This window comes from Erythrolamprus reginae, chromosome 2, assembly GCF_031021105.1.
Source record: "Erythrolamprus reginae isolate rEryReg1 chromosome 2, rEryReg1.hap1, whole genome shotgun sequence".
NCBI classification, from domain to species: domain Eukaryota; kingdom Metazoa; phylum Chordata; class Lepidosauria; order Squamata; family Dipsadidae; genus Erythrolamprus; species Erythrolamprus reginae.
Window position 1 is genome coordinate 179,595,495 of NC_091951.1, and position 19,495 is coordinate 179,614,989.

The 19,495-nt window shown below is 41.6% G+C and overlaps 2 protein-coding genes across 17 annotated transcripts in view; one reads left to right on the forward strand and one right to left on the reverse strand.

Annotated features, from left to right (window-relative positions):
* Window positions 1-19,495, reverse strand: part of RBMS2 (RNA binding motif single stranded interacting protein 2) — a 547,749-nt gene that overhangs the window by 384,750 nt on the left and 143,504 nt on the right. The window lies entirely within an intron of this gene.
* Window positions 1-19,495, forward strand: part of BAZ2A (bromodomain adjacent to zinc finger domain 2A) — an 85,722-nt gene that overhangs the window by 35,845 nt on the left and 30,382 nt on the right. For 6 of the 16 annotated variants that reach the window (XM_070740603.1, XM_070740604.1, XM_070740610.1 and 3 more), the window contains exons 2-13: window positions 839-976; window positions 4,317-4,859; window positions 7,193-7,357; window positions 9,443-9,664; window positions 10,376-10,573; window positions 10,663-10,723; window positions 10,837-10,945; window positions 14,546-14,647; window positions 15,488-15,698; window positions 17,437-17,498; window positions 18,162-18,242; window positions 18,347-18,583. In XM_070740603.1, coding sequence (XP_070596704.1) covers window positions 841-976; window positions 4,317-4,859; window positions 7,193-7,357; window positions 9,443-9,664; window positions 10,376-10,573; window positions 10,663-10,723; window positions 10,837-10,945; window positions 14,546-14,647; window positions 15,488-15,698; window positions 17,437-17,498; window positions 18,162-18,242; window positions 18,347-18,583 — 2,127 coding nt within the window. In that variant the 5' untranslated portion in view covers window positions 839-840. The remainder of the gene's footprint in view (window positions 1-838; window positions 977-4,316; window positions 4,860-7,192; window positions 7,358-9,442; window positions 9,665-10,375; window positions 10,574-10,662; window positions 10,724-10,836; window positions 10,946-14,545; window positions 14,648-15,487; window positions 15,699-17,436; window positions 17,499-18,161; window positions 18,243-18,346; window positions 18,584-19,495) is intronic. The other 10 variants (XM_070740605.1, XM_070740606.1, XM_070740613.1 and 7 more) reach the window with 4 other exon arrangements.

Sequence of the window (19,495 nt, forward strand, 5' to 3'; positions counted from 1 at the left end):
AGGGATCACTCAAATGACTGACCCAATTTTGCATCCTTTTTTGCAGCAATCCATAGTCATTAAATGAACCCATTTTTGCTATGGGGTATTTTTGCCAAAACCTAAAATAAGTGCTGATTTTTGTGTGTGTGTGTGGGGGGGGGGGATAAATCACAGTCATGTTGCTGTAAATACAGATTGGTTGCTGAGCACCAAAAAACAGTCATGTGACCACAGGGCAAGGCAGCCATTGGAACTTTGGAACCAGATCATAAGTACCTTGGGGGAGGAGGGACTTAAGATAAAATAGAACAGTTGAGAACTACCTGCATAACATTTCAAGGAGAAGCAACATTAATAAAAGCATATAATAGCAATAAGCAACAATAAGTGAACTATGTTAAAGTCATGAAAAAAGAAGAGAAACTTATTTAAAACTAATTCCAGGTGTTTATCATCCAGACAAATTCATGGATAATTGATTTCTGCCTGCTCATCTCTGTCTATCAGCTTTCCTCAATTGGGATTTCAATCTAAGGGTTTTTTTTTAGTAGGACAAGGTGTACACTGGGTAACCAGTGCCACATGCTGTATTGATCGTTAACTCTATGGACAATACAATATCAATCATTTTTGGCAGAATTGGGCTGGTATGCCAAATGTTCTACCAAAACTCAGTTTTACCACTGGCATGGTCTTATTGTATGCAAACTAAGGTTTCAAATCTCTAATTTACCATGGAAACCAACATACTGTAGTTCACGTCCATCATTAGGAGGTATATGCAGTATACTGATGCACACTTAAAATACATCTTTGTATTACCTTTAAGTCTTTCTTGAATGTCGTTTAATTTTAGAAATGGAAGCAAACAACCATTTTCATTTCACTGGCCTTCCCTCTTCACCTGCTGCCTCAGGACTGAAGCCTGCTCCTTCCTCAGGGGACAGTGTCTACACAAATGGATCGCCTATGAACTTACCCCAACAAGGCAAAAGTAAGTGAAGACCAATGGACTTGACCATTGCTGAGATATTAATAGTAGATTTGACCCTTGAGTATACAAGATCCAATGACTAATGCTTCCCTTTATGGTGTATAGTTCTCTGTGTACAGAATTGCAATGAAATGTGAGGTTCAACAGGTTTTAATAGAGATGGATAACTCAGTAATAAGAAAGATTTTGTGTATCCTTACATGCATGGAGATAGCAGAGTTGGTACACAAAGTCTGAGCTTTCCAATTTTATTATTAGTGGAGAAAAGAGTCTAGACTTTATAAGACTTATTTTAGTTTATGTTGAAAATATCTATACCCATGTTTTCCCCAAAATAAGACCCTAACTTACATATTTTGACCCCTGAAATATGGCCTTGGCCTTATTATCGGTTTTTAAAAAATATTTTTGGGGTGCAGGAGGCAAGGCGAGCTGCGTGTCTTATTGTAGTCTGGCAGCTCCATGGTGTCTCTCAGCTAGTCTGTTTAGAGAAACACCTTGCACAGTACAGAAACTCTTCTTGCTGTGAGATGTTGTTAATTGCTCGCCCTCGCAAGAAGAGTTTCTGTACTGTGCAAGGTGTTTCCCTAAACAGATCGACCAAGAGATACCACGGAACTGCCAGACTCCAGTAAGATGTACGTCTCATGGTGGATGCAGTTTGGGGGTGGCAGGGCAGGCGGGGGATGGGCCAGGCGGGACTGTGAGACACCTGTCAGGTTCCGGATAGCAGCTAAGAAAGAAAAGCTCCACCACAATAGAAAGCAGAAGAAATGTTTAATCCTTGGCCTGTAGCACTACTAATGATCATTCAGTGTTTATACAGAAAGAAAAATTGTCAGTGCCAAATGCCTGTTGCACCCGCCACCTATTTAAAGCTATCGCACACCCTACCCTGCATCTTCACCCCTCCACCCACGTCACTCATTGCAAGCCAGGTTTCTTATGACAGAAAAGTGTTCTGTGCAAGCTCCATAGCCGCGCATGAGCCTCTAAAAATCCCAAGCTGTTGTGTGAGTGCAATCTCAGCTGCCTGTCACTGGATGGCAGAAGCATGATTGGCAGGCTTCCCGCGGTGTCACAATTCTTCCGAGACAGGGAAGCACATCTGGTGGCTTCCAACAGCATCGCAGTCAATTCAGGGGAAGTCAGCAAACCCCGGAGTCTCCATACGTGCTTCCAGACATGGCAACAAATCCCAGAGCCTACATGCTTGCTTCTGGACATGTTGGCTTGTTCTCCCAGCAGTTGTATGCTAAACCCGACGAGTTCCTCTCCCTCCTGTCTGAATGACAGCCGCACAAGAGCTGACGGACTTTTGACTGCACGCTGCATGCAAGAAATCTTTCGCTCCTCCAGACTCCGCCAGAAATGAGTCTTCATGAGACTCATCGCACTTTCAAGGGGAGAAAGCTTTCTTGCATGCAGTAGAAAGGTTCCTTGTCCTGGTGCTGTGTCTTACGTGCATTCTCAAACCCCCCCCCCCCCCCCCAAATAGCCTGAAAGGTTTGCTTGCCAGCTGCTTCTGCTGCTGCGCTCAGATAGAAGTTTGGCTGTCAGCTTAGCTTCCTCAGCCCCACAAAGAGTTTTCTCCCCTTCCCGCTTTGCTCGAGAGCCGGAGGTGGGGGGTGGGAGCCGCTTTGTTTCCTTGTAGCTTCTGCACAGCCGATGAGTCCTGGCAGACCCCCACACCACCGCTTGAACCTCCACCGCAGCATGTTCAAAGTCACCATGCCCTCCTCCTCATCTTCGTTGCCTGCCTCTGGCTTCCAGCACCACTGGCACTCTTGCCCCTGCCCCTCTCCCTGCCTTTACCCAGGGCCGGATCACCATCCCCGCCATTACCAGCTTTTTCTGATTTCCAGCATTCATTTCTGACTTATGGCCAAAAAAAAAAAAATCTCCATTGAAGAAAATAGGTTCACTTAACCATGGCATTTGCTTAACAACTGCCACCAAAAAGGTTGTAAAATAGTGTGTGGTCATGTGAGAATTCTCTTAATGTCTGCCATGATGTATGACTGGACTCAATTATGATCATGTCGAGGACTACTCTGTTTCCTCCCAAATAAGACATCCCCTGATAATAAGCCCAATCAGGTTTTGAGTGCATGGCAATAAGGCCAAGCTCATTTCAGTGTTCAAAAAAAATAAAATAAGACAGGGTCTTATTTTCGGGGAAACATGGTACCTATATGATAAAAATTAGCACAATCCTTGAAGCCATTCAGTTTATGGATGAATTGTTAAAGAAAGAATAGCTTGATTATAGCTTTTCTCATATTGAAGCAATACCATTTGACTGCATAGAGCAGGAGACTTCATAAGAATTTTATCATTCATGGTTATTCTCAAAACCATGATACAGAATCTGACAAATCTTTAGAAATTAGAACATGACATAAAAACTGAGAGCTTATTCTTCCTCTTCCAAAAACATTTCAAGTAAATTTTCCTTTTTTTGGCCTTCATCACTCTTCTTACCTACATCCTTTGTTATGTTATACTGTACTTCTTTTTCAGCAACAACTTTCACCCTTAAATTTTAATGCAAAATAAAAGTAGGATAAAATACGCTTTCTGACTGCTCCTCGTATGACAGAAGTGGGAAAACCTTTTTTTTTTCCTTTTGTGGTGTAGATTGCAGGGATGAGCATATTCTGTAGTGGACAGTTAATTGAGCCAGAAGTGCATGGACTATGACTGTGGTTCAAAATGCAGTACAAAAATAAAGAATGAGAATACAATTGCATCCATGCATTTTTTTAATGTCTTCAAGCAATTCTGTAGTGGGAGAAATTGAAGGATGGAGTTGGAAATAACCAGAAAGTGATGTGGGCCGATAAAATGTGCAAGGATGCTGACTTGCATTAGTGGAGGAGAGTATTCAATCTTAATCACTGTTCCTAGCATTTATTTTTTATTGATTTATTAGATCTTTTTAATACCACCTTTATTACTCCATAAGTAACTCAAGATAAACATACAAACTTTTTCCTTTTCCTGTTTTCCCCACAAGAACCCTGTGAGGTGAGTTGGGCTGAGAGAGATTGAGTGGCCCAAGTCCTAATCAAGTCCTGCCCAGCCATCTTTCATGCCTAAGGCAGGACTAGAACTTACAGTCTTCTGGTTTCTAGGCCAGCACCTTAACTACTGTATTAAACTGATGATGATATTATCCATTCAGATTCTTAGTGATTCTCTGGGCCAGGTCTCTTCAATTTTCTGATATTGCACTGCTTCCTTGAGGTTATTTGTTAATGTTCCGGCTGCTATCAACTTTGATGGTGACCAAACTAGCTCTTAGTACTTGTTCTCTCTTTCTTTTTCCTTGTGCCAGGTTTAAATGGAGACATGAATGTTAATGGCTTATCTACTGTATCTCATGCTAGTACTTCAGGGACCCGTTCCTCAAACAACTCTCACCACCATCATCCCTATGACTATCTGTGGAATTATTCCCAGTATGCCTCTGGCAATGGCAACAATCTCAAAGATGGTCCACTGTTCTCCCAATACCCATTGAATGGCACTGTTGAGAACAACCGGCAGAACTCACCTGGGCATACCACCAGTCTGAGGGGAAGCAGTGGGCAAGAGTTCTGGGCCAACAGTACCCCAGGGACCATGGGATTAAATTTTGACTCAGCAGAGATCTATGACTCTTTCCCTGATGATCAGAACTTTGAAATCCTACAAAATGGCCCATCAAGCTTCTACACGTCATCTCAGCCTTCTCCCATGCTTGCTTCAGGGAATGAAGACTTTTCACCACAGCAGGATGAGCCAGGCAACGAAGAAGCTGTAAAAGAACCACCATCTACAGTTTCAGAAAATGGCACCAGATTGTTGGGCAGTAGGGAGCTGGAAAACGCACAGCCAGGTATAACTCACAAATGGTCCTCAAAATTTTTATTCAGAATGCATATGGATATGATGAAATTTGACTTCTAATAAGCCCAGAGATACCTTGTGATTAATTCCAATTTAGGCTGGAAGGATAGGTACTGTACAGGTCTTGCTTACTGTTGCTTACTTTTAAGATTTCAATGTCTGTCACTTCTAATAATTTTTTTAAATTTCTAGAAATATAGTAAATGACTGTGTCTCCTACACTTGAGTATATTAGTAGCATAACAACCTTGGCATCTGTGTAGCCTTGAAATATGTCTTCTCACAACAGTAATTCCCAATGCCCGGTTCTTTATTTTAGCTATAGACTACCAATAGATTACTGTAATACAGTGGGGAGGGAAGTATTTAGTCAGACACCAATTGTGCAAGTTCTCCCACTTAAAAAGATGTGAGAGGCCTGTAATTGATATCATAGGTAGACGTCAACCATGAGAGACAACATGAGAAAACACATCCAGAAAATCACATTGTCTGATTTTTAACGAATTTCTTTGCAAATTATGGTGGAAAATAAATATTTGGTCGTCTACAAACAAGCAAGATTTCTGGCTCTCACAGACCTGTAACTTCTTCTTTAAGAGGCTCCTCTGTCCTCCACTCATTACCTGTAGTAATGGCACCTGTTTGAATTTATTATTAGTATAAAAGACACCTGTCCAGAACCTCAAAGCGTCATACGCCAAACTCCACTATGGTGAAGACCAAAGAGCTGTCGAAGGACACCAGAAACAAAATTGTAGCCCTGCACCAGGCTGGGAAGACTGAATCTGCAATAGGTAAGCAGCTTGGTGTGAAGAAATCAACTCTGGGAGCAATAATTAGAAAATGGAAGACATGTACAAGACCACTGATAATCTCCCTTTATCTGGGACTACACAGAAGATCTCATCCCGTGGAGTCAAAATGATCACGAGAATGGTGAACAAAAATCCCAGACCCACATGGGGGAACCTAGTGAATGACCTACAGAGAGCTGAGACCAACGTAACAAAGGCTACCATCAGTAACACACTATGCTGCCAGGGACTCAAGATTCTGCAGTGCCAGGCGTGTCCCCCTGCTTAAGCCAGTACATGTCGGGCCCGTCTGAAGTTTGCTAGAGAGCATTTGGATGATCCAGAAGAGTATTGGGAGAATGTCTCTGGAGAGGGGCGGCATACAAATCCAATAAATAAATAAATAAATAAATAAATGCCATATGGCCAGATGAAACCAAAGTAGAAGTGTTTGGTAGAAATACAACTCATCGTGTTTGGAGGAGGAAGAATGCTGAGTTGCATCCAAAGAACACCATACCTACTGTGGAGCATGGGGGTGGCAACATCATGTTTTGGGGCAAAGGAAGAATAAATGGGGCCATGTATTGTGAGATTTTGAGTGCAAACCATCTTCCATCAGCAAGGGCACTGAAGATGAAACGTGACTGGGTCTTTCAGTATGACAATGATCCCAAATACACTGCCAGGGCAACAAAGGAGTGGCTTTGTAAGAAGCATTTTAAGGTCCTGGAGTGGCCTAGCCAGTCTCCAGATCTCAACCTTATAAAAAAAACTTCGGAGGGAGTTGAAAGTCCGTGTTGCCCAGCAACAGTCTCAAAATACTCTGGAGGAGATCTGCATGGAGGAATGGGCCAACATACCAGCAATAGTGTGTGCTAACCTTGTGAGGACTTACAGAAAATGTTTGGCCTCTGTCATTGCCAACAAAGGATATATAACAAAATATTGAGATGAACTTTTGTTATTGACCAAATACTTATTTTCCACCTTAATTTGGAAATAAATTCATTAAAAATAAGACAATGTGATTTTCTGGATGTGTTTTCTCATGTTGTCTCTCATGGTTGAGGTCTACCTATGATGTGAATTACAGGCCTCTCTCATCTTTTTAAATGGGAGAACTTGCACAATTGGTGTCTGACTAAATACCTTTTACCCCCACTATATATTGGTTTTCCAAGTTTGGCTGAGTGACATAGTTTTCAGGTTTACCAAGGACTATGGCTTTCTTTAAATCTATACTTTGGGTTATTGTGCTTAGAGCAAGATCTGCCAGTTTTCTTCTTGTTTTAAGTACCATGACATGAATGGCATTTGTAAAATAATGTTTAGGTATCTTTTCCAGGCAGATGAAACCACAGGGTTAGAATGATTGAGATAAGGAATAAAAAGTTATTTGATTAATTTAAAATTACGTATGTTTGCTGTGATATTCTGCTTATTTTTAAAGTTTTCTCAAGGCCCAAAGTGAAAGATGAGTTTTAAAAGTTCAATGTGACATTTTTAATAATATTTCCTGTAGAGTTGAAAATATGTGGCTATAATGGTTCTTCTCCAGTGGTTGAGCCTCTTAGCCAAGAGGCCTCTGTTTTGGAACCTGATGCAGGAGCTGCTTGCCTTGAAGATGCTTCTCGGATCCCTCCTCCTCTGGAAGACTCTTTGGAGCCTTTTGAGTCACTAGACAGAGGTAAGTGGATGAACATTTTCATCTTTGCATTTTTGTATCTATACAATTTGAACTGGTGGTTTCTTCCTAATCTTAGAAATGATGCCCTTGTAGAGTGAGAAAAATATGAAAAAACACAAGACGTCCCACATACCTAAGTAAAGGAGAGAATTTCAGCAAATGTAGTTTGTTATACAAGCTATGCACACACGGTGAAATTTCCCTCTTTTTACTATTCAAAATGCAAGCACTCCTTTGCAGATATCTGGGTATCCCAATTGGCACAGTATTCCATGCACTTCACGTGAAATGGTGGGAAGTAGGCTGTGAGATACAAAAGGTTATCCCAGTATAAACTGGATTAATGTTTAAGATGCACAGTGACTTTAATATTTCTGTAAATGATTAACATGGCTATTCTTGTGGAAAGTATTTTGTTGCCTAAGTTTCTCTTAATACTTTACAACTAATGATAATGAAGAAAACTTTATCTTGCCTAGATGTAGCTCCCATATAAATGTTTGCTGTTGTTGACATTGATGTGCAGCTTCTCCAGGAGCAGCATTCTTGTAATATAAAAACTTATATTTAGCCCTAATTAGCAATACAAAACAACAAAGAAAACAACACACACAGCAATCCTGTTACTTTGCTCTTTCCTATTTTATTGTTGTTCAGGGCTAGAGGCTTAAGCAAGGATTTTACTGATTAGCATTAGAAGCACAGTCTCCTTCATGAATTTATGATTCAGTTATATTTTGTATTGTGTTAGGGGATTGATTCAATGCCTATGGATTTAAAATCCAGTTTTATAATTTAATTATAAACATCAAAAAGACCAATACCATGATGGAGACAATTGGCTAGATTTACAAGACAAAACATTAATGGCTAGTTCTGATTTCTGTCTAAAGTTTATGTCTAAATCAGTGGTTCCAAATCTGGGGCCCACACCCCAGAGGGGGGCAATTTGATTTTTAATGGGAGCAATTGGAACCTTGTTTAAACCAAGTTAATAACCTCTGTATGAGTAGGAGTTTACTTTTTGAATAGTAAGAATTATATGTCTGTGGAGAGGGGCGGCATACAAACAAACAAACAAACAAACAAATAAATAAATGTCACAGGAGGTTGGCATCAGGATTTTAGAGATGCTTCAGTGGGGCATAGCCAAAAAAGAAAAACTGGGAACCACTGTTCTAAAAGATCTCCAGTTCCAATAGTCGCTTGTAGTTTCAGTAATATGGTATCAGTGGAAGAAAGAAGGACAAGGGAATAAGAAATGTTTTGAATAGTGTTTTTAAGTGAGTGAGTGAGTGAGTAAATAAATAACAAACAAACAAACAAACAAACAAATAAATAAGTAAGATGTGTATATCAATGGGTATGTGGGCATATGAGTTCCAACCCAACAACTTGAATGCCTCTTCCTCCAACTATATTGTCCAACCATTCTGTACATTCTGCTTATTTATTACTGTATTTATATCCTAAGTTTATTTTGTCCAATTCAAAATGGCATACCTAATATTCTCATGTCCTGTTTTTCCCACAACAATCCAGTGAAGGGGGTTGGGCTGAGAGAGAACCAGTGGCCCAAAGTCATCCAGCTACTTTCATGTCTAAGAGAGGATCAGAAATTACAGTTTCCCAAATCCTAGTCCAACATCGTAACCACTGTGCTCTTTGCGTATATGTCTTATCCTGTAGATGTAAGCAGTAAGAACAGATCTAAATGTTACCATTAACAGGCTGACTTCCATAATTTTTCTGTCTGACTCAGCTTTTTTCATTTCCTAAAATGGATTTTTAAAAGATGTACAATGTCTCAGATTTGGAAGTCGGTATAACAAATGATTTGGATTCTAAGCCCCAAGCAAGTGGCAATCTGTTTTCTTAAAAATAACCAAGAAATTTATTTTAAATATCATTAAATGTTTCTTTGGTACAGCATTTCTAAAGACCAGTCTAATTACACAGAGAAGTGTAGAGGGCACTATGTATATTTAATGTGTAAATTAGTGATAGTAATGCAAAGACATTTTGTTGGGATTAAATTGTTAGTTTGAACAGTGTGTAAGAACTTTATAATTGTATGATTTGTAGACCCAGGGACAGGAGATTTGTATGAAATGGATACATCTGAACTTGTGAGTGGCAAGTCTTCATTGGAGGATCCTCCTGACATTTCTGCCCTGGATTGTCCTGGCAGTCCCTCTCTCAACCACTCTGACTCCTTCAGTCTATTGGCAGATGACAGTCAGCCTGATACCACTCTTTTTGGAAGTGCCAGTTTGCCTCCTGTTCTTGGAGAGTCCGTTTTGCAAGGTAAGCAAGCCCTATCCTTTGGTCTGAACTTGTCTCTGTCTTCAAATACAGTAGTTTTTGTTAGTACTTGGAAAAGGAGTTGTGGGATCCAGAGGCACGCATTTCCAATTAATAAATTGTATAAATTTGGGAGAGGTAAAGCTAATTTATTTTGCAATTATAGGGGAGAAAGAAAAATATTGTAACACTGTAAATGAGAAAGTACTCAGCAAATATGCAGATCAATTATAAATTTTTTGGTGTGTTTAGAAATTTAGTTAGAAGGAGACAAATCAAATTTAACTGTACAGAACTTTAGGAAGTATATATTGAAATACCACATACAATATATAGTTACATAACCCAATCCTTGCAGCTGTTTTATGCAGCTGGAAGTTTATATTTTGTAGAAAAATCTTTCTCTAACAGAATGTAGAAGAAAAGACAATGCTGCATATTAAGCCTCAATGACTATATTGTTCGCATAACAATTATAATTGTCATGTAAAGGTTTAAATTCTTGAACTTCCAAGTGAAGAGGCTCAGTACTTGAAATCTATACCCCAAGTACTATATTCTGTTAACAGGTTGTAGTATTCCACTAAGTGCTTAGGAATACAACAGGGCTAAGCGTTGTATTGCTCCCTGCAATGCTCTATGAACCCTTTCCATTGTGTATTCATTCTCTTCTCTCTGCCTTTCTATTTCTCTGTTTCCTCTCTTTTATTATAGAGAGTAGTCTGGAGCTGACAGGTGTTAGTGAAGTAGGGCAAGAGGGCACTGAGTTTCTGGATTCGCAGGCACCCCTCGAACCAGAATCTCTAAATGCCTCTTTGGAAGAGGCAGTCAAGAGCAGTGGTCCAGACAATCCTGTGTCTGTAACAAACGGAGACAGCAAAGAAGCTTCATCAGTAAATGTATCTGCCAAAAGTAAGTAAACACTTTTCTTCTAAGCTACCTTGGCTGCCTTTAAATGTAATTTAGTTGATAGCACTGGTAATGGTTGTTTGTTCTGACAGGTGATGTTCCAAGAAGGAGAATAGCCACAGTAGAAGAGGTGTACTACCCCTTGAAACATGGGTAAGTAGTCCCTTTTACCTTGCTTTTGTATGGTGCTAGTCCATGCACAGAAAATAATACTTCTGAATTAGGAGGCAGGTTTCCAATCTTTGATTGGCTACCTTTGTATTCAGATGGCGAAGAGAGGTGCGCATCAAGAAAGGGAGCAATCGGTGGCAGGGAGAAACCTGGTACTATGGACCCTGTGGCAAAAGGATGAAGCAGTTTCCAGAGGTGATCAAGGTAAAAAAAAAAATCCCAGATAAGAAGCTGTGGTGGCTGATTTCTTTTGCAAGTGACTTCTCCATTTTATATGCTATTCTGCAACCCAAGTTTTAAAATCATTCTTGAACATTAATTTAGTTTACTGAGAATAATGTTGCTATTTTTTGGCCTGGACAAAGTTCCTATTTTTTCACCATTTCCAAAGAAAAGACATCCTGTGTCAGAATATCTTTTTTATCTGGATCTGCACTCATTTGGCTTCTTCCATCCTTCCTTCCTTCCTTCCTTCCTTCCTTCCTTCCTTCCTTCCTTCCTTCCTTCCTTCCTTCCTTCCTTCCTCCCTCCCTCCCTCCCTCCCTCCCTCCCTCCTTCCCACCTACCTACCTAAAATTTGGTGCCAACTCAAAGCTCTGATCTGCAGTCACTTCATTACAACTCTAAACTTTTGTGTGTGTATGGGAGGGAGGGGGGGGACAGGTCTTCTAAGGTTTACATAAGGCTAGAATGGTAAAGCTAGAGGCCTGCCAGACTTGAGAATAAAGAGTGTTCCATCAGGCGGGGTTGCCAGAGAAAAAGCAGCCTTCCTAGCTCTCATAAGATGGCAATATTTAGGGAAAGGGACTAGGAAAATGCCCACCCCATCTGAACTGGTAAGATGGACAGATGTCTTTAGGTAAAGGAGATCCTGCAGTTAATTTCATCACATGAAATATAGGGCTTTAAAGGTGATGACCCAGTACTTGAATTGCACCCAGAAAGATGCTGGAAGCAAGAGCAGCTTGTGCAACAGATGTGTTAGATGGGCAAACCTAGGGGCCTCAATTACTGGGTACTCTGCTGTATTCTAGACCAGCTAAAGCTTCTGGATAATCTTCAAGAGACCTATGTAGAACACACTGCAGTAATTCAAACGGAGGTGACCCGGGAACATAGTTCCCTCTAAGCTGAGCAGTGAGCAATCGCTCACTTAAAAATCATCTTCAACTCAGAGTTTTCCAAACCTGCCCAGAAGCTGAGAGGGAAAGAGTGAGAGGGAAGGAGAGAGAGAGGAAGAGAGGAAGAGAGAGAAACAGATAGAAAAAAGAGAGGACGGAAAAGAGAAAGAAAAAGAATGGGAGTAAGGAAGAGAGAAAGAAAATCAAAATCTAGTTTGAAACTAGCTCAAGTGGCATTTTGATATTGATAGAGTTGCCCTATTATGAGCTCACTGTTATAGACACACAGTACAGTATTTTATTTTGAAATTCTCTGAGGCAAAACAGGGTGGGTTATTTGTTTGTTTGTTTGTTTGTTTATTTATTTATTTATTATTTCTGTGCCGCCCAGCCCTGAAAGGACTGCCGCTCAGACACTATACTTTTCCGCCCACCCCCCAAAAAATTAGAGGGAACACTGCCTGGGAATACTGATTGTGAGCAAGCTCTCCTGGTCCAGGAAAGGGCACAATTGCCACACTAGACCATTTTTTCCCAAACCTACCCCCGTCCAACCATGACTGCCTTCCTGTCTCTTAAGCAAAGCTGTAGCGAGGGGTTCAGCACTATTCATCTGCTTGTATTATTCCTTGATCCCCTATTTCAGATTGTGACCTCCTGTTATCCAAGACTCTTCATTTCCTCCTCGTCCAGTTGCTCTCAGACCTAGCATGCACTATCCTCTGCCTTTTATTGTCATGTAGCTACCTTCATCATCTGTATCAGAATATGAATGTAGTTCCTGTCTGGAGCATTGGGCTAGGAATGAGATTTGCTTTTTTTTTTATACTTCTTGTAAGATACCAAGAATAACCTAAGACTGTTAATCGGTTATAATGGATGATATCCAATATGCATGTTTACATTGTATGCTTCTCTGGACACCGATTTAGAGTACAGTGATCCCCCGCTCTTTGCGAGGGTTCCGTTCCAGGACCCCCCGCAACGAGCGGGTTTTCGCGAAGTAGCGCTGCGGAAGTAAAAACACCATCTGCGCATGTGCAGATGGTGTTTTTACTTCCGCAGCGCTAGCGAGGAGCCGAAGATTGGGGGCGGCGCGGGTGTTTTAAAACGTCCCCGCCGACATGGGGGGCTCGCTAGCACCCCCCTAACCTGGGTTGGGGGTTCGGGGGTGTGCTAGCGAGCCCCCCATGTCGGCGGGGATGTTTTAAAACACCCGCGCGACTTTCCAATGAGTCCCGAAGACAACGCGTTTGTCTTCGGGACTCATTGGAAAGTCGCGCGGGTGTTTTAAAACATCCCCGCCGACATGGGAGGCTCGCTAGCACCCCCCCGAACCCCCAACCCGGGTTTGGGGGTGTGCTAGCGAGCCCCTCATGTCGGCGGGGATGTTTTAAAACACCCGCGCGACTTTCCAATGAGTCCCGAAGACAACGCGTTTGTCTTCGGGACTCATTGGAAAGTCGCGCGGGTGTTTTAAAACATCCCCGCCGACATGGGAGGCTCGCTAGCACACCCCCGAACCCCCAACCCGGGTTTGGGGGTGTGCTAGCGAGCCCCTCATGTCGGCGGGAATGTTTTAAAACACCCGCGCGACTTTCCAATGAGTCCCGAAGACAACGCGTTTGTCTTCGGGACTCATTGGAAAGTCGCGCGGGTGTTTTAAAACATCCCCGCCGACATGGGAGGCTCGCTAGCACCCCCCCGAACCCCCAACCCGGGTTTGGGGGTGTGCTAGCGAGCCCCTCATGTCGGCGGGGATGTTTTAAAACACCCGCGCGACTTTCCAATGAGTCCCGAAGACAACGCGTTTGTCTTCGGGACTCATTGGAAAGTCGCGCGGGTGTTTTAAAACGTCCCTGCCGGCATGGGGGGCTTCCTAGCAGCCCCCCAAACCCGGGTTGGGGGTCCGGGGGGTGCTGGTAAGCCCCCCATGCCGGTGGCGACGTCGCGCCGCCCCCAATCTTCGGCTCCTCGCTAGCGGGCAGGCAGGCGGCTCCTCGCTAGCGGGCAGGCAGGCGAGAGCTAGCGCCAGCGAACAGCTTGTCCGCGCTCGCTCTGGCCGCGAGAATGAACGGTGTGGGCGGGCGAAGGGCGGGCGGCAGCGAGGAGTTTGCGTGGGCGGTGGGGAAACTCCTTGCTGATGCCCGCTGCTCGCCCTCTCGCCAGCAAGAGGGGGAAGACCCAGGGAAGCCGCCCAGCAGCTGATCTGCCGGGCACCATCTACGTATGCGTGCCCATAGAAAAAAGGGCACGCATGGGCAGATGGTGTTTTGACTTCCGGGTTGAAAAATCGCGAATTACCCTGTTCGCAATGGTCGGGGACGCAATAACCGGGGGATCACTGTATTTCAATTGTTCCAGAGATACCAAGCTCACCTAGAGCTGGGGTGGCGGAGTGGTTAGAGTGCAGCACTGCAGGCTACTTCAGCTAACAGCTAGCTGTAGTTAAGCAGTTCAAATCTAACCGCCAGCTCAAGGTTGACTCAGCCTTCCATCCTTCCCAGGCGGGTAAAATGAGGGCCCAGATTTTTGGGGGCAATAGGCTGACTTTGTAAACCATTCAGAGAGGGCTGAAAAAGCACTACGAAGAGTCTAAATACTATTGCTATTGCTATTCAGAGAGAGCCTCCATCTTAAAAAGAAACTTAAGTTAATGTTTTGGTGGCTTATTCCTCTGTAGTATCTAAACAGAAATGATGGGAAGAAGGTCCGCCGTGAACACTTCAGCTTCAGTCCCCGAATGCCAGTGGGAGATTTCTTTGAAGAGCAAGATACATCTGAGGTAGATTTTCTTCTTCTAAGGAATCGTTGGCATCTTCTGATTTTTTTAGCATCTGTCTTTTTACCAAGGTTGTGCTAGGAATCCTGGGGCCAAGTGCAAATGACATTTTACAACAGAATATCTATATAGAGTCTCATTTCAATATGTTAAATGAGGGAGCACATTCTCACAAACTACTATATCTCTTGAAACATAGTAGACAGTCCTTGACCTTATTTAGTGACCATTTAAAGTTGCATAGGCACTTGAAAAAAAGGGACTTAAGACCATCTTTTACACTTATGATCATTGCAGCAGCCTGATGAATGTGTGATCAAAATTTGGACACTTGGTTATTGATATGTGTTCATGATGATTGAAGTGCCCCTGAGTCACATGATCACCTTGTGCGACCTTCTGACAAGCAAAGCCAATGGGAAAGCTAGATTCACTTAGTGACCATGTTACTAACTTAACAGAAATTCACTTAACAACTGTTGCAAGAAAAGTTGTTAAATGGGGTGAAACGCAACTTCCTAAGCAACAGGAATTTTGGGCTCAATTGTAGTTGTAGGTCAAGTATTATTTGTATCTGGCATAATAGCTTAGTAAACTGTGAGTTTGAAACACATGGTTGGTTCACTCTTTGTCCTTTCCCCAAATTGTTCTTCTACTTCTAGGCCAAAAGTACTTACAGGTGTAAATGGAAGATTTATTTCCATAGATTCTGAGTATCTGCTCCTTTGCCCGGCAGATATTGTGGTCTTTAGTTCTCACCAGCACTAACTAGTATGGACAGCAAAAGGGATGCTGACCTGTGTAAGCTACAACATCTGCAGCATCCTTTTCTTCATTTCACAGGGCGTGCAGTGGGTAAAATTGTCACATGAAGAAATCCCTTCGCGCATCCAGGCCATCACGGGTAAGCGTGGCCGCCCTAAAAATATCGAGAAAATCAAGGCTAAGGAAATGTCCAAAGTGAAACGGGGACGGGGCCGACCTCCCAAAGTGAAAGTGACTGATCTGCTGAGCAAGACGGACGCCAGAGTTTTGAAAAAACTGGAAACCCAAGGTACCAGTTGGACCAGCCCTTTTTGCATGCCTGTAGCTTTTATAAGAGGACATTCTAGTTTGTGGCAGTGGTTGTTTGTCAGTATCTGGAGGAAAGGCTGTTCATTATGTGCAGCAAGAAAATTCAACTTTTGCTCTCAAAAATAATGCCAATCAACAAGATGCATGCAAATCTGCTTATTTTTCATTTGCATGCCTTTTCTGGAAACTGATGTGTGAGTTTTTGCAAAATTTGGAATTTCTTGTCAAGGAGCGGTGTGGCAGCAGGAAGAGAGGAACGGATAAGCAAGGGGCAGTAAGAATATATAGGTAAGAGAACATGACTGGAGAATTTGAGGGGAGGGGCAGGTAGCTACACAGAAAATAAGAGCTGTGCTTTTCAGAACTGGAAGTATTTGGCAGGTACCATCTTCTTCCTAGCTGTCCTTTATTTTTCCACCGCCATGAGGGCTAGAACTTTGTTTTGTTATTTAAAAAAAGGAAAGAGTCAGGATCAGAAATATAAGTAGAATTCTTGTGGATTGCAAAATCAGTCCTGTCTTATTGTAAGCAGTTTCAACTCAGGTCGCTCAATATTTTTTGGTAGCCTTAGGGCCATAATAGGTGGAGCAGGGATAAAAATTGGCTTAGGTTCAATTTTATTGGGGATGGGGAAAGGATTTTGTGTGGGTTTTTTATATCTTAATCTATTTTAAGCCCATGTTGGATTCATCACTACAGTTTCCATTCTGACTCAATATGGTGAGGAACTATGTTATTTGTTATTCAGCAAATATGAGGAGAGGATATTCTGATGTCACATAGAAGGGGTCACATGCTGTTCTGGGGCAGAGATAGCCTACCTCTGTTTTAATTGCAAGAAATTTGAAGCATCCAGGGTGTCTTAGTCTCCATAATTATTATACTTTAAGCAGTAACACACTCTTGTTATCATGAATACTGAATGCTTCCTAATAAAGCTACAACTCTGCCTGGGTATTGTTGTGGAGAGCAATTTATCCACATTGATTTAATTATGACTGTTCGGGCTTGCTGCCAGTTTCATGTGGTGAAGCCACTGTACAGAATACACAAGAGATGGAGGCAAATAGGAAGAAATTTTTATTCATTATACAATGAACTAAAATCCTCGGTGTCACATGTCAACATCATATCTTGTCTGTACTTGATCTCACCTTATCCTCTATAGAAAGTTTCCTAGGAAAAGTATTTTATTATTATTTATTAAGCAGTACTAAAATCATGTAATAGATATGGAATCTGGGCAGTTTCCTGATTCGTATTTGCTGTTGGGCCTGTCAGTAGATTGTTCAGTGTTTTGTGCTCTTAGATTATTTATATTCTTCAAAAATATATTTTAAAATGTACACTGAGAGCATATGCACCAAAGACAAATTCCTTGTGTGTCCAATCACACTTGGTCAATAAAGAATTCTATTCTATTCTATTCTAAAAAGCTAATTAACTTATATGTGAGTGGAGTGTGCAGACTTCATTCCTCATTATGGATATTTTTAAAAAATCATTATCACCAAAACTTGTTTAATGGCTGAAACAGTTAAACCTGAGAAAGGAATAAAGCTATGAAAATAGATTGTGTTGTGTTTATGTTGAGTATATTTTTCTGGCCATGTCAGCAATGTCTTTTAAATTAATATGTTCTTATAAAGAATGAAGGAATTGTTAGACATCACGTGTACAACTTGGTTTAGTCTAATTCTCTCTTTTTGTGTTTGCAGAGGTACTGAGTGATGAAGATAAGCTGAAGATGGCCAAGATCAAGAAGAAAATGAGACAAAAGGTACACAGAGTAGAAAAAGCTGTGCATAAGAAGGCTTGGTCATCTTGTAGGCAATATTTGAGACAGAAAAGGCATTCCTGATCTCGGCAGATGTAGATGATGGAGGTGATATTGTAAGATCTTCTTTCTTAATTATTAGCAAGGCTGGAGATAAGCAGAGCCTTTAATAAGCCTTCCATATTGCACTGGAGAAAGTCCAAGACTAAATGTATGTTCACATACCTTTTTCATATTTTAAAATAATTTGACATTGGGGGAGGAGGGAGAGATTGGATTAGAACAACAAAAAAGAATTGAGAACCAAAATTACTTGAATTTTGACATTGGGAATGAATGAATTCCCCAGTATTTCTATATTTCTATAGCAATTTCTCTACAGTTGTAGGGGAGGGGGCATAGATATTTGTTAAAACCAAAGTACTTAAATGCCAAGCCTTCAATTCATTTCCTGGGGAATCTAAGCAATGTGAAGTAGATCATGTTTTGGTTAACAGAATCTTGGGGGTTTAGAATGTTTTTGTTAGAATATGAGATGCAAAATACGATGGATAAATATATGCTGTAGAAGTTGAGGGAAACCACTGTTTTATTTAAAAACAGAGCAATTATTTTTCTACTTGGTCTTTTTCTCTATGTTCTCAGCATGGTTGGTTTTCTCCCTAGGCACAAAATAAGCAGAAGCAGGAAGCCAAGAATGCAAAGCTCAAGGAGACCAAGTCTAAGGAACCAAAAAAGAAACCTAAGGTAGATAGTGATTATGAGGGGCTCTTGAAAAGGAGGAAAGTTGCCAGGTTGAGAATAACCTTATGCGAGGTTTAGCAACTTACTTTCTCTCCCCCACCTCCCAGCCCCAAATCAAGAAGGAGAAGACCAAGCCAGAAAGGACCAAACCAGAGAAGCCTAAGGAGAAAGGGAAGTTGAAAGCGAAGCCCAAGGAAAAGAAAGCAGCACCATCAGGGAAAGTTCCCCGGAAGGCTGATAAGAATCTCCTCGCTCAGCGCCGTCAAGAAGAACGGCAGCGGCAGCAAATGATTTTGGAGGAAATGAAAAAGCCCACTGAGGATATGTGTTTAGGAGACCACCAGGTATGTTGATCTGCTCAGCCAGATCCATCTTGTGGGGAAGGTACTGGTTCATTCATCCTTCTCTTTCGAAAGGACCTTCTTCAATAAAGAAGGGATTTCTGCCCCAGAAGAATGTGAATGATGCGTAAAAAGAACCCTCAGCAATATGCCACACAAATTCTTATTGTTTTACTTTTTAAAATATTTAGAATATTTGCGAATGCATTTTGTAGTCTTTGTCAAGATTCCAGTTCTTTAAAAACATTTGATATTTTTGGGAATGTAGGGTAAAGAGATTGTAATAGAAAGATTGTTAAAGCTATACCTAGAATAGAACCCGTAGTCATTTGGAAGGTGTCTTTAGGTTCTTCATGCAGCAGCCAATGATAAAAGGTACCAGAACTGAAATATCTTCTCCCAGATTATATATGGGAAGAAATGTGCAATGCACATAGTATAATGTATCGTATCAGGTAACACCAGATAAATGTTTTAAATTATAAAGTGGAGCTGCATGTGTGAACACCCTCTGCTTGCACAAGTGGAGCTGCGCATGTGAGCATGAGCGGCCCCTGCTTGCACAAAGTGGAACTGGATGTGTGCACATGCTTGCTTGCCGCTTCTGCAGCTTGCTTCCAAATGTGCTATGGCTGGGTGGTGGGCCATGGCCTGGGGATTGGGGACACTTGTACTTGATAACCTGTGATTCCTTGGGTCATCATTTCAGAAATATTTTCATACTAGATTCTTTAATGCATTCATCAGTGATAAAAGTTTCTAATGTACTGAGTTTCATTGGAAAAGTTGTGATTTATTTATTTATTTTATTTATTTATTGGATTTGTATGCCGCTCCTTTCCGTGGATGCATTTAGTGATATATCTGGGTCATTCTTTGTCAAGTGCACCAGGTAAAATGGAAGCCTTATTTGAA